Source organism: Podarcis vaucheri (assembly GCF_965113315.1).
Source record: "Podarcis vaucheri genome assembly, chromosome: 5".
NCBI classification, from domain to species: Eukaryota; Metazoa; Chordata; class Lepidosauria; order Squamata; family Lacertidae; genus Podarcis; species Podarcis vaucheri.
In genome coordinates this window covers 29,624,972-29,639,883 of record NC_138763.1, presented here as the reverse complement: position 1 = coordinate 29,639,883, position 14,912 = coordinate 29,624,972, and the positions used below count along the sequence as shown (strand labels likewise).

Here is a 14,912-nt window from a genome sequence, read left to right as displayed (position 1 = left end):
TTGCTTCCAAAATAACAAGCCTACCTTGTTTAGGGTGTGTTCATATAGGCACAAAGTACTACTAGCAGTTCATTTTCAAGGTGGGGTGTCTGTGTGTATTTGCGCGCGCACACACACAATGCCATTTTTAAAGGTGATATTATGAATATTGCATCATAGCCTAGTCTTCTTTACCTGAAGCTATTCTGAATCTCTACAAAATGTAGAACAGGTGTGGGGAACTTTGGCCCTTCAGATGTTGCTGAACTGCAACTCCTATTATCAGTGGTCATTGACCATGCTTGCAGGGGCTGATGGGTGCTGTAGTTCAGCAACATCTGGAGGGTGAAAGGTTCCCCTCACCTGATGTAGATGATCAGATCCTCCTTGAAGATTTTATAAGAACTCTTCATTTTAAAATAGGGATAATTTTCATTTAAAAAAAAAAACAAAGCACCAAGTGCTCTCATATACAAAGAATCATAATTCTTAAAATTCATATAATGTAATTATCTTATACAGTGGTGCCTCGCAAGACGAAATTAATCCGTTCCGCGAGTCTCTTCGTCTAGCGGTTTTTTCGTCTTGCGAAGCAACCCTATTAGCGGCTTAGCGGATTAGCGCTATTAGCGGTTTAGCAGCTATTAAAGGCTTAGCGGCTATTAAAGGCTTAGCGGATTAGTGGCTAAAAGGCTATTAGCGGCTTAGAAAAAGGGGGGGAAAGCGAAAAAAAATCGGAACACTCGCAAGACGTTTTCGTCTTGCAAAGCAAGCCCATAGGGAAAATCGTCTTGCGAAGCAGCTCAAAAATGGAAAACCCTTTCGTCTAGCGGGGTTTCCGTCTTGCGAGGCATTCGTCTTGCGGGGCACCACTGTAATGGAAAAACTGAATAGGAAAAATTATTTACAAGTAATACCAAAATAGTATTCTAAGTTGATAACAATTTTCTGCATTAACAAATATAAAATACAGTGTCTAATACTTGTCTGACACCTACTCACATACAGCTTATTCAGTCAATCACATATTTCATGCTAGTGATGCTAAAGAGCCTGTCAGCTCTTGTCTTGCTCTTATTAAGCAGGTGCTAGGTTATTTCATAAATTCAACACACAGGCTCTTGCAGCTGAACCTTCTTTTTTTTTAATTGACAGGGAAAAGTTCACCTCGAATTAAAACTGAATGAGTTGATTACAGATAATGGATCAGTCTGCCAGCAACTAGTAGTACAGTAAGAACATTTATCAATTCTTATTCTTGTTTTGCTTGCTAATGAACATTGACAGGGTAATTCAAGTCAGCTTTCAGTGTTATAAAACACGTGAAAACACAATTAAAAAATAGAAGCTTAAAGGTTTAAGTACAGCAAACTTAGCCAAATGCAAGTTGAACAAATGTGTTTTCAAAGATTCCACTTCAGCATAAAATGAACTGCCTGCCTTCCTGCTGAACGTAAAACCACCACCAAGTACTGGACATGTGGAAGAGACTCTTTTAGACCTTTTTGGTTCTGTAGTGTTGCTGAATGCTTGCAGCAATGTAATCAGTGGTGTTTTTTATACACTTCTGGTTAGCATTGGTGTCTCAAGTTATACAAAGGAGTAATGGGAAAGGAAGTTGGCAGTGTATCCCATAAGATGTGAATGGACTTCACAGCTGAGGCACAAACAAGATGGTCCATCTTTTCTGCCACTGTCTTTCCTCACTGCACATGCACTGGTGCACCTCTGCCTGTGATAGGGACAAGAACTTGCACAAAGATGCATTCAATATGAAGATACCAATGTTGTCTGACTTCTCCCTCTACTGCTTACATCAGTGGAAGATGTTCCAAGGTTTACATCAGGTCTGCAAGGATGTTGGCTTGCATGTTGTGGGACTTCTAAGGGCCATTTCATACAGTGACAGATATAGATATGTCTTAATAGTACAATTGAAAGCTGACATGGTAATGAAGGGGAAAGGAAATACAACTGTTCCACCACTAACGTTCTCAAATAAAAAAATATGATAATTACGGTACCTTTCAACAACACCCCCTGAATTACAGTGGCTAATAAATAACTTTTTCTTTGACACACTGTTTTCCCCATGATAGTTATAACTAATAAGTTTTACTCATGTGCTATATTCCAAGTTTTGTTCTGGCAGTTGTTAATTACCAGGTTTCTGAGCCAATTTCTGACTTTCACTAGTCTTGTTCTAGGAGCAGTCAGAAACACTAGGCTGCTAATGTAGAACAGTAGTGAATCTACTTAGGAGAATAAAAGACAAGGCACATTCTAACCCCCAAAAGTTCTCTTTTCTCTAGTATACCATCTCCACAGTCTGCCTTTTAATAGACAAAACCAGTTTAACTGGAAGAGGAAGGGACCAAATATGCTTTGGATATGAGCCAAAATGCTGTTGGCTAGCTTGCCGGAGGAAAGGCTTCCACAAACATTAGGAGATGACCATTCAAAGAGACAATGTAATTAAGCTTTGTGAAGTGCTGAGCAGTCACAGCTGGTTTCGCAAGATTTCAGACATTCTCTTCTGTATTCACAGGTCACACACAGGAAGGAGGCAACACCTCTTGTAGAATCCAAGAATTAATTAGCATGGTTAACTTAGTATAAAAGTGGTGAGGAAACGACTGATCTTAGACAAATAGATGGTTTCCTGGAGAGTACCTAGACCTCCAATGTGGAGTTAATTGACTAAACTTTAAACATGCAGTTGAATTCTGCACAAGAAATAACAGGATCCCACTCCCTTTTTCCTTGTCTTAATGAAGGTAGCCACAAGAGTGATCAAGGCCAATTCAGTCCCAAAACTAGGGTTTAACCCAGAGTCTAGATAATCAGTATCTCCCAAGAGTGCCTGAAGCTGAACCAACAGTATCTTCTTGAGCACCTTATTAAAAGAGAAATTCATGACCAGGCAGTAATGGTCATACATGGTCAGTGTGTCTTTATCCATTAGACTTGAAACTGCAACTGAATTAATTTGCATTTTTAAAATTCTAGCTTGAAGGAATGTCATGGACTTCCTCTTATTAACGGACAAAATTGTGATCCTTATGCTACAGTGTCTGTTGTGGGTCCTTCAAGGTAATACTTTTAACATACATTCACACTGTCTTAAATAAAATAGGAAAATTAAACGTACACAAATTTAGTGATGTTGAAAAGGAAATGAAATATTGCACCAATTTTCAGTTGATTAATGTACAGAAGCCTAATGTTAGTAACACAATTGTGGAAAATGTAATCAATTTCTTGACAACGTTTGACAAGTTATGTTTGCCAAAGGACTTCCATTTGTGCAATAGGACTTCTCTCCCAGGGTGTCCCCTCCCCCAAGTCTGTTCTGGGAAAATAACTGAGGAGATCAGCAGTGTGTGGAAAGACATTGTCTGGGTGCCAGGTCCACCTGTAGATAGACAGCTGGTCTACCGACAGAGAAGCAACAGTAAGGTAGACCTGCAGTACAAATTTCTCAGGCCAGATCCACCCTCTCCACCAGAAATGACCACCACTCCATGACCAGATCTTTCAGAAATGGCAGGCATATTATCTGGTGGAGAGGGTGGATACTAGTTACATATGTTTCTTATTTATTTGGAATATATACTCCTCCCACATGTATGTACACCTGTGTGTAACACTTATATTGACTTCAGTAGGGCTACACAAATTCAAGTTATCAGTAATGCATCCAGTTTACAAAGAATGCCTTTCCTGTTTGAAGACAGGCCTTTCATAAACATAGTTTAACTGCATGGTTCATTCATATCAATACAGTGTTTTTATAATTGTATGTTTTTAAGTTCTGTATGGTAAAAATGTACCATATTGGAATAGGAATGACCAAAAGAAGACAAAAGTAAAGAAGAAAACAAGCAATCCACAATTTAATGAAACATTTTATTTTGAGGTAAGTAATCTATCAAAAGAAGCTTTTGGTGTGTTGTCTGTGCATTTATGCCAGCGTCTCCTTTGTTAGCTGACTTAATACGGGAGGTCACCAGAGAGATAGGCAGAGTTTTAGTCAAAGGGTCAGATTTTAAACAAAACAAAATAATAGAGAATGAAAACCTAAATCAGAACTATACTTGGCTAACCTAGTAGTCTTTTTTGCACATCCCACTAAGCCAAACTATGGCTTGGTGCAAATGCATAGACTCTGTGAATAGCTCTCTCCGGACTAACCCTGAGCTGTGCAAGCTAGGTTTGTCCTGTGCTGTGCAGATTGTCGGGGTGTGTGAAACTACAAGCCCAGATTTGCCTTTGTCAAACTATGGCTTAATAGCATGCAGGAGCAGAGCAACTGGGGAATAGAAAAGTGGCTGCAATCTCCTCTCTGGCACATTTGCATTGAACAATGGTTTTGCTTAGCAGGAAGTACAGACTGGGCTAATGAATTTTAATAATGTTAGAAGATAAGGAGAATGATAGAGGAGAGGGAAGCTTGGAAGAAAAGATATATAGTCTAGTCTTAGACATATTGAGTTTGAGAAAGTGATAGAAAATCTCCAAATACATATATTGAATAAGTAGGCAAAGATGGATTAGACAGGGTGGGAGACATAGAAGTAAAGCTGGATGTCAACAGCATATAGGTGGTATTGAAAACCATGAAGTTTAAGGTCTTTTAAGAAGGAGGAACTGCTGGGGACCAAGAGCAGCATGCTGAAGCCTTACCCACCCCACCCAAAAGAAAGGAGGAACTGCGGAGGCATTTCCCAGTGGAAATATTGAACATGTGATTTGACAGATAATGAAGATCAGTCAGAGAAAATCTGTAGTGGAGGATTTCAAGGAAGAAAAGTTAGTTGTATAAAAGGTAGCAGGCTATGAAGGATACAGGCAGAGATCTTTGGATTGGTCTGAGTTTAGTAAGAGCATTCAATGTAGACCAGAAGAAAATTGCTAGGAAGTCAAGAACAGTGGGAATAAACAGTAAGCTTCAGGAGTTTGGAGACAAATATGTGGACTGTAAGTTGTGCATAAATCTTAGGTAGCCATTTTTGAGGCTATTTAAAATATGTGTAGCTCAAAGGATGGTTTGAATTTTCCCACTATGAGCTCATGCAGCTCAAAATATGAGCTGCTTGATTCATCTTTTTGTAATAAAGCCTCATTTCTTCCCAATTGCTGATCAGTTTTTTGCTTCAAAAATCTTGGGCACGGTATTTGTTCATAGATGTTCTCCATTATGATTTCTGCTGTATGTGGCTAGAAATGCAGTCTTTGCTTTACATATCAGTGGCTTGAATGGAAGGCTTCTTCACAGCCTAACTGTCGTTTGGCTTTCCCCTGAATGCTTCTGTTAATGTTTGTAACTTAGTGAAGCACATTTTACAAGGTTAAAAAAAAAAATCTGATCACCTGCCATCTGATTTAGCAGCAAGTGTTGCAAAGCAATTCAAAACAATTGATTTGTGTTTTTTTTTAATAGTTTAGTTATGTAATTGTTGAAGTATAGATCAAATCTAGTTTATGGTGTTAAAATGTAATTCTGATATTCAGTTCTGAAAATATCCACAAATCATGGTAAGTCTTCTTCCTTTAAGGTCATCAGCTTAATCCTTCTGCAGAATAGAAAGCAGAAAATCATTGTTGCTGTGGTTGTGAATTATACTTGACTGATAACTGTACAATATTGACACTATTGTGTTTATGAAATAATATGCAGCTTGTAAAATATCCAGGAATGGCTTATAACATTCCTCTTGCTCACATGGTCAGCTGTGGTATGCATGTCTGTAGTTTTCATCTACCACACTTGACATTTCTTCATATGGGAGGAGCCCCGGAAATTGGTGGGGGAGAGGAGGAGAAAGGGAAGATGGAACAGAGTTTTCTCCATGCTCTCTTTGGCAGCACATATACTAAAATTAGAATGATACAGAGAAGATTAGCATGGAACAGAGCTTTCTCCCCTTTCCCTTCCCATCAGTTCTCAAATCCCAGCTGCTAACCAGCAATTTGGGCCCTCCGTCCCCAAAGCCAAAACAGTTTGGTTAGAAGATCAGTTTGTGACAAACAGACATGGGTTGTTTGGGAGGAAAAGGAAGGGGTTAGCTTTCTTTCACCTTCAAAGCTTCTGTTGAGTGGAGGCACTAGCTCCACAACAAGCCCCACCCCTTTCTTCAGAGCTAATGCCTGCAAGTTATCTACTGTTGTATGCACCACATATTGCTAGAGCTGGGTTTTGGTGGGTGGAGGAGGCAGTGATCATTCCCACCCATATTTTTAAATCCTCAGCATGTCAGCACAAACATAAGGTTGTATCCAGTGTTAGCCCTGTATTCATTGAAATGAATGAATATGACTAACTTAGGTCCATTAATTTTAGTGGGTCTACTTAGTTGGATACAACCCATAAATTATGTAGACCTACGAAGGAAATTTTGATTTATTTCTCTGACCTGGTGACAGAGGAAGGTGAAAGTGGCATGCATTCCAGATTCTGGGGACCTGAATCACTTGAAGATTCAGGAACTCTCCAGCCTTAGCATTTCTAGTGGATCAGTTTGAGAACTAGCTATTCTCATCCTGTTGAAAAATGGTAACTATGACAACATACAATGTAACCCTTTGCTTTTCTGCTTTCATACTTCTTCAGTTTGATGTCTGTGCAATTATTTTGCCATTTAGAATTCTGGGCAAGGGGAGAAAAAGTTCTCTGACCTTTGGAGTGCAAAGTAAACACCCTTAGGCATCAAGACTATGGGCAGCCTTCAAAACAGTATTGCTGATGGTCATTTATATGGTAGCTGATGGAAGGATGTGATTCTTTACTACCTTCTTGACATTTAGTTTAATCCTTTGTGCCTTATTTCGCCAGATCCAAATTGTAGATAAGGGCAATTACAATTATAACCCTCTAAATATATTAAGAGTTTCCTCACTCAGTTTTGGGATATATTAGAATAACTTTGATTCTTTTTGTAGTAAATGTGTGGTATTGGTAGACTTCAAAATGCAAAAGGAGAAATAACTTACTTACATGAGTTTTACTTGCAGGTAACAAGGTCCAGTAGTTACACCAAAAAATCACAGTTTCAGGTGGAAGAAGAAGATATTGAGAAGCTGGAAGTCAGGTATATTCCTTAGTATATTAAAACCAATTATTTATTTTTATACAAAACTGTCAATGGTTTTTATGATGGAGATAAAAACATTACTCAAGGACTACAGAAAGCTGTCCACTTAAATAATATCCAACTTTGGCTGGAGGCAGGGTGGGTGTGAGTCTAAAACAGCCTTAGAGAGCTCATGATAATTACTTTCATAACCTGAACAGTTAATTTAGCAGAACATCTGACTACCTGTTTTATATAGCAATTGTGGTATATTCAGTATTACTTAACTAAAATGAGTCTTATTTCTTTGTATGCTGTAGCTGGCATTGGGCTCCCCTGCTCTCTTTGCTGTGGGAAAAAGTTATCTCTTAGCTCAGTGCTTTCCCCTGGTTGGGAGGGGAGCAGGAAGGGAGTGGAAACACCCAAGTCCCTGTCTTCATCTTGACTCCACTTTAAACCCAAGGAGAAAGAATTATCATCTGAAAAGCTGAGGATAGGAATAGTTTATTTCTTAACTTGCTTGAACTATGTAGGTAGGGTAATTTGGAACATCTGAGTGAAAATCACAATAGGCAACTCATTTAGGGAGGCAAGGGAACATCAATCATGCCACAACACAATGGATTTTATTTCTTTTCTTCTTAATATATGTGCTGTCTTAACAGAAATGTCAGTGAGGTAAGACTCAACAACCCACATAGAGTGCATGCCTTTGGGAGTCTTACAGCTTTTTAGGTTGTAAGAGCTTGGACTAAAAAATAAAAATCAGTGCATGTGTCATTGAAGTGTTACAGTTTAGTCAGAAAGAGCAAAAAGTAGGAATATTAATAAATGCAAACAGAACTGCAAATGCTTGAGAAGAAAATGGTAATGTCACTCTTTTCTTTTTTTTAGTGCCTCAGTTCATCCAATATTGCTTTTATCTTATTGATAAAGCCACACTTTTAACCAGTATGCTGACATGGTTGCCTTTTATAGAAATAGGACACTTTTTGTCTAACTTAAACTATTGCGTGTGAGGTTATAAACTTGTTTGTGTGCATGCTGAATTGGTGTGGTTCTCTATGTGATGATAATGACTTTTACAGTTATATGAAAAATGATTATGACAAAAAATGGTTAACTATTATTTAACTTTCAGGATTGATTTATGGAACAATGGTAACTTGGTACAAGACCTTTTCCTAGGAGAAATCAAGATTCCTGTCAAGGTGTTAGGAAGTGATTCCTTCCAAGCATGGTAAGAAAACTAGGCAAAAGGCAGCATGTGACATAGTTAAAACAAAAGGATAGGTTTTGTTATCTGTATGACTGTATGAAAGTGTTTGTAACTGGAAACAAACAGTTGTGCTACAGTTGTTTCCTGCAGAATCGTACTTGACATTATTCTTCTAGGCATTGCACTGCCTCACAGCATTCTACTAGGCCAAATTTAAATTTCACTATTGGTATAGAAGCCCCTGTTCAGCTTGGGATCAGTTTACCTGAGAGACCACCACCTTTACCCCTTTATCTTTTTTTCCTTATCCATTGCTATTATTGTGATAATCTGAATATTGTTTTTTGTTATGTATTTCCTTTTTCTGCACACACTTTTGATGGCAGGCTGTTTAAAAAACATGCAAGTAAATAAATGCCAGTTAAGCATATATATTTCAAATATATTAATACATTTATTTCTTGACTTGCTTACATCAAGCACAAACTCCACATCTAAAAGTGGTAGTGCTTAAAATAATAGTTGATGCAAGTAAATGCTTGGTGTATTTCAGTATTAATTTAAAAAGTCAAAAATTTATCTTAATAAGCAAATTCAAGTTAGCTAAAATAAAAGGAAAGAAGGAAAGGGCAAGGTTATTGCTGCTTCTTTATTCTAGACCTAACTTTACTTGGTGAACTATAAATAAAATACAAAATGAATCTCTGTCACTTGGATTTTCTTTTTTAAGGTACCTTCTACAGCCAAGAGACAATGGAAATAAGTCGTCCAAAACGGATGATCATGGATCACTTAGACTGAATATATGTTATGCTGAAGACTATGTGCTTCCATCACAGTACTATGCTTCCCTCAGAAACTTGCTGCTAAAGTCATCAGAAGTTGAGGTAACCTGCTTTGGGGACTGTTTAACCATTTAAGAGCAAGTTATACCATATCATATTTGCCTCTTGGCCGGTGTCACAATTCTACCTTGCATGGCTGTAAAAGGATACCCAGATTTGTCACTGCAGTCATAATCATAATTATAGATAGATATAGATATAGATAGGAAAAACAATACTGTTACTTATAAGTACTTATAATTCTTTTACTTATATTAGTATGTGTAGTTGTAGGTAACACTGTTACTTTTTAAAAATAGTTAAATGCTCTTGAAGAGGTACACTGTACAACCATGAGAGTATTTAACTATATTTTTAAAAGCCACTCCTTGTGTCTTGAAAAGGTGGCATTTCAAAAGCTATTTGATGTGGCTGGCTTGAGAATTGCAGTTCAAAGAAAATGTTCTAGGCATACATAATCCAGGGCGAATTTAGAACATTATACGTCTACATTTTGGAATTGATTCAAATTCTGGTGTCTTTCCATTTGGTACAGCTGGTACTTATTTCAGTTATATTTTCCCCTTTTTATAGCCTATTTCTGCTTCTTCTGCTTACATTTTGGCTGAAGTATGTCGAGATAAATATGATGCCATTTTGCCTCTTGTAAGGTTGTTGATACATCATCATAAACTAGTACAATTTATCACTGCAGTGGCAGAGTTAGAATTGACGGATACCCAGTAAGTATTTCATTTTCCCTCTTTTCTCCCTCCTCCCAGTATTGGTGTCCATGACAAGTGCATATTTCTGTAATTTTAAGATGTTTTAAACTGTTTTAAATATTGTGTTTTAATTGTTGTAACCTGCCCCTGGGACCTTGGGGGAAGGACAGGTATAAATTGTAACAATAGTAAGCGTGTAAAACTTGTAAAATTTGCTGCTTCAAACTACCTTAGCAAAAGGTATCAAACAAGTTGCTTGATGGTAATGCAAAATGCATGCTTGACATGGGTCCACAAATGAACCTGCCTCTGCTATACATTGGTCCCCAATATCCCAAGAAATTTTGTAAACCACTTTGAGGTTTTCTATATTCTATAATCAAGCAGTATAAATTTTATGAAATAAATAAGTAAACTTAAATAAGAACTATAGTAGAACTAAACTGAACTAAAATTCTGGCAAGGTCCATTGATCTCCTGAACCTGAGGAAGGGCAGGGAGTATCTGCCAGACACTGTTCCCCCTCACTGCCCTATCAGTGTGGAGCACTTGGGAGACTTCTCTGAAGATCAGTATGGCCCCAAAATAATATGTCACCCCCCTCCTGGTCTCAGGGTGAACACAGATTTTACTGGTTACTAAGGTTAGCCATAGTTTGTGGACCTCTTATAGTGGAACTCAGGTGGCAGACTAAACCTAGGTGTGTGTCTGTGTGATCCCATTACTGTGGATAACTTGCTGAACCTTCATTATTAGTTGCCTATATTGCTAGCTCTGCTTTGACTCTGAATAAAGATCCAATCATACAGCACAACATTCTACTTGTAGACAGAACCAGAAGAAAGGACAGTTTGTCCTTTTGTCAAATAGGAATGTACTTGTGTAAAGGAATTGACATTTTCAGATGTGTTTTTGAAGATAGGTTTGGGGATGTTTAATTGACAGTTCACTACCAATACTGCCAAACTGGTTGAAAAAGAGGTACCTAGGATGATAGGTTTGTGTCTTCTACATTTTAAAAGTTGTTAGCTTTAATCATTGAAGATACCTTTCCTAGTCTTGATTTCTGTCAGTTGTGAATAGGATAGGTGTCTGCTTAGGGCAGATTTTTCTTTACAGCTCTATAAGGATGACTTAAAGTTTATAACTAGTTTGGCTTCCAGTAGGCATTGACACCTATTTAATCTTAGTTAGCTAAATATATCACAGATATTGCAGGTGTTTTAAACTCTGGTTTCTGAATACCATCTGTATATGAGCTAGATTGCTAGAAACTTTTCACAGAAAACTTAGGTTATGATTTATATATTCCTTCCATCTTGAATTCTCAATGATTCGTATTGCTTTGCAGGGAAGCAAATACAATCTTCAGAGGGAATTCTTTAGCTACTCGATGCCTAGATGAAATGATGAAAATAGTGGGAAAGCACTACCTGAAAGTTACATTAAAACCAATTCTTGATGAGGTACTGTAACATTATGCATTAAAGTTTCCAAAGCTGGTTGGTTAAATATTATTTTTTTGGCACTGCTTCCAGCTTTATTAACCAGTGACTCAGTGCAGAGTTGTTTCTTAGATATCAGCCAGTGAGCACCCCAACAAAACTGCTAAGGACCACATAATACAGTTCCTGCTTGCCACAAAACATCTGCATGGTGTGTTATCTTGACTCTTGTAAAGTGTAGAAGGGTTCCACTACACATATTATGGGAAATCTCTACAGCTTCCAAACAAGTGTGGTGGCTTTCCATATGATTGTAATCTGCATGCTGTGCCCCTAAATACTGTACATACAGTATGCAGACGTGTTTCTCAGCAGCAAGAATACTACTGCTAAATGAATGAAGTTGCCTACGACAACTCATACCTAAAAGGACTGGAAGTGATCTCTTCAGTATCATCCATGTATGTGTATGTGCACCTGTGCCTATGTAGTTCTGATCCTATTCATATAAGTCAGTTACAGGAAGGAAACAGCTGATGTCTGTTCTTAACAGTTTATATACATAAAACTTCTTCATCTGGGCTAGCCTGAAATCCAATCTCCAGGATCATGAGGGGAGTGGGGTAATAAAACACTTATCCACAATGTTGCCATTAACTTACTAGATTGCTACTGCGGGTGCACCTTTTTAGCATATTAAGGAAGACTGGAAGAAAAGAAAAGGAGGGAAATCAAGGTACCTTCCTCCTTGAGGATGCATGGTTTTAAGGTGTGAATGCAGCCACTAGAAACATAAACATGCAGTGGCCATCTTTTTTTCAAAAGTTTGCAGTATGCCTACAGGCAGCTTCTGGGGAAACATTGATGGGTTTTGCCCCTCTTCTTACCTCTGGCTCAGTAAAGGAGAACAGACCTGAATAATGCCTGTCCTGATATAACTGACTAAAATTTTACTCTTGTTTTCAGATATGTGATAATCCCAAACCTTGCGAAATTGATCCTTTGAAACTGAAAGAAGCTGATAATGTTGAAATACACCAGGTGTGTTTAAATGATTTTGTTCAGCTTATATTCAAGGACCTAGTGCAGAGAAGGGGAACCTCAGGCCTGGCCCTGAGGCAGCTCTCTAAGCCTCTCTGTCTCAACCTCTGGACTCTTCTCGGCTACATCCCTATTGGCCCTGCTTTGTGCTCTCTTTGAGTGTTTTTGCCTGGCTAGAATGTGTTATAGAACTTTGATAATGCCTCTTGCTTTTCTTAATGAAGGACAGAGGTGTGTAAACCAGCCTACTGTATAAAAAATTTACATTAATTGATTTCTCCATTTTTGCCTCCAGTGTCTCCTACCACTGGCATATGGGACCTGGAAGGTTGCCAGAATGCAGCCTTGGGCTGCAAAAGGTTCCCCACCCCTGAGCTAGTGTATAATCAATTTTTGGAGTGATAAATGTTAGCCATGATAAACTTCAACATCAAGCAAAATTGCTTAGAATCTGAGTGTAATTCTTCCACTTGTGCTGGCTTACAGTTACCAATGTTCTCTGTATACTGTAACTTCCATTATGTAGACCTCAGTATAAATAAGTACTACTGTAAATTAGTTCATAATTCAGTTCATAATACTGAACATGCACCTTACATTGTTGGGATCAAAACCTGGACCCATTATGGTAGCCTTGAGAGTTGTTGCTATTAAGTATCAGGTTTCTCTTTGTTAAAATAAAAGTATGAGTGAGCTGCAATAAAGATAGAATTTGTAAGCCACTTTGTACCATAAAAAGGTTATGTTTCTAATTATTAACAGTAAGCATTGGTAGTGATATATGGATTGTCTTTTGGCTAGCTTGTACCATTGGCAGCAGTGAAAGTAGAAGATGTCAGTGCACTTTTCTATTGTGTAACTATGTATGCAGGTAACTCGCAACTTACGTATGTTTTACATGCATAATTTGAACTTTATGCACTTGGCCGAAAAAAATCAAAATCAAAAGGGGTGGGCATCTGGCGGCGGGGGGGGGGACATAGGCAATCCCACCCATCATTGCACTCACCTTGGAGATCATGCAGAGGTAGAGTACAAGTTGCTTTGGGAGAGCATGGGAGGGGAGAGAGTAAGAGTGGCCTTGGAGAACGTGTGCTGTGCTTTTTATGGGGCATTTCCAAGTTTCCACAGGGTTGTTTTGACTATACTCTATTTTGGCTTTACACTCTATATCTCCAGAACGCAACCTTCACATAAGATGTGAATAACCTGTACATATGCCAGTGTGTTTTATTGACCTTTAAAGTATATGATTTACATTTGCCTCTGTTCCCAAAAGATTGCCATTGTTATGCTAGAATGGAGAACTTGTGTGTAAAATTTTGTATTACATTTTTCTTTGACAATAGAATAAAACAATATGGATTTCTGAAATAATTTGTTTGCCTTCTAGGAAAATCTGCGCTTCTATGTTGACAAAGTATTCAGTACAGTTGTACAGTCAAGTATAAGTTGCCCTAAATTAATGTGTGATGTGTTCTGTTCTCTGAGGCGCTTGGCTGCTGAAAGATTTTCTAGTAAGTCTATTTTTTTTAATTAAAAACTTATGTAAGACCTCTTGAAGTCCATGGAAGTGTTCTCAAATAGTTGTCCAGTAGCATTCATAAGGAAACTGAAATGACTGAATTTGCAACTTTACATTTTCAATAGACTTTAAAAATGTTTATTGTAAACATGACCTGCTTTCTGTAGGCTGTGTACAGTGGTGCCCCGCAAGACGAATGCCTCGCAAGACGGAAAACCCGCTAGACGAAAGGGTTTTCCGTTTTTGAGCTGCTTCGCAAGACGATTTTCCCTATGGGCTTGCTTTGCAAGACGAAAACGTCTTGCGAGCATTCCGATTTTTTTTCGCTTTCCCCCCTTTTTCTAAGCCGCTAATAGCCTTTTAGCCGCTAATCCGCTAAGCCTTTTATAGCTGCTAAGCCTTTAATAGCCGCTAAACCGCTAATAGCGCTAAGCCGCTAATAGGGTTGCTTCGCAAGACGAAAAAACCGCTAGACGAAGAGACTCGCGGAACGGATTAATTTCGTCTTGCGAGGCACCACTGTACGGAGCATATGTATTTGTTAATCTATACTATTTGGCATCAGAACTGCATGCTTGTTATACCAAAGCATCAGTATGAAAAGAGCACAAGATAAGAGACATACAGTATAAGAGAAAAATACAAACACACATCGTGTTTTAAAATGTTGCATTAGACAACATTTTGAATACAGTCATGCATCTGTTACTTATTGGTTAAAATGTGTGAAGCTTTGAATAGCAAGTTGAATAGTACGTTGTTATACGTATTTTATATTGAAATACATATACTATACAACATCTCCCCCAACATAAAAAAGGGGAAATAGCCTTCTTGGTATAGAGTAAAATATGTGTTCTCTGAAAACTATTAGAATGTATAGTTTATCTGATATAAAATATAAATAGTAGCTTCAGTTGTACATAATTATAAACGATGGTTTACATAAGGGATGGGGAACCTGTTCCCTCCAGAATAGGTTGAACTCCTAACTGTAAATGTCTCTTACCATTCGTCATACTGGCTGGGGCTGATTGGTTTACATTAATGGGCCTTGCGTTTATGAGCTCCCCATTCCCTT

The 14,912-nt window shown here is 38.1% G+C and overlaps 1 protein-coding gene across 1 annotated transcript in view; it reads left to right on the top strand.

The window, feature by feature from the left end:
• The window catches only part of RASA2 (RAS p21 protein activator 2), a 49,403-nt gene that overhangs the window by 13,902 nt on the left and 20,589 nt on the right, over positions 1 to 14,912 (top strand). The window contains exons 5-14 of the mRNA XM_082224163.1: positions 1,135 to 1,211; positions 2,989 to 3,072; positions 3,826 to 3,898; positions 6,994 to 7,070; positions 8,194 to 8,292; positions 9,002 to 9,158; positions 9,690 to 9,838; positions 11,172 to 11,286; positions 12,232 to 12,306; positions 13,700 to 13,823. Of these exons, the coding sequence (XP_082080289.1) occupies positions 1,135 to 1,211; positions 2,989 to 3,072; positions 3,826 to 3,898; positions 6,994 to 7,070; positions 8,194 to 8,292; positions 9,002 to 9,158; positions 9,690 to 9,838; positions 11,172 to 11,286; positions 12,232 to 12,306; positions 13,700 to 13,823 (1,030 nt within the window). The remainder of the gene's footprint in view (positions 1 to 1,134; positions 1,212 to 2,988; positions 3,073 to 3,825; positions 3,899 to 6,993; positions 7,071 to 8,193; positions 8,293 to 9,001; positions 9,159 to 9,689; positions 9,839 to 11,171; positions 11,287 to 12,231; positions 12,307 to 13,699; positions 13,824 to 14,912) is intronic.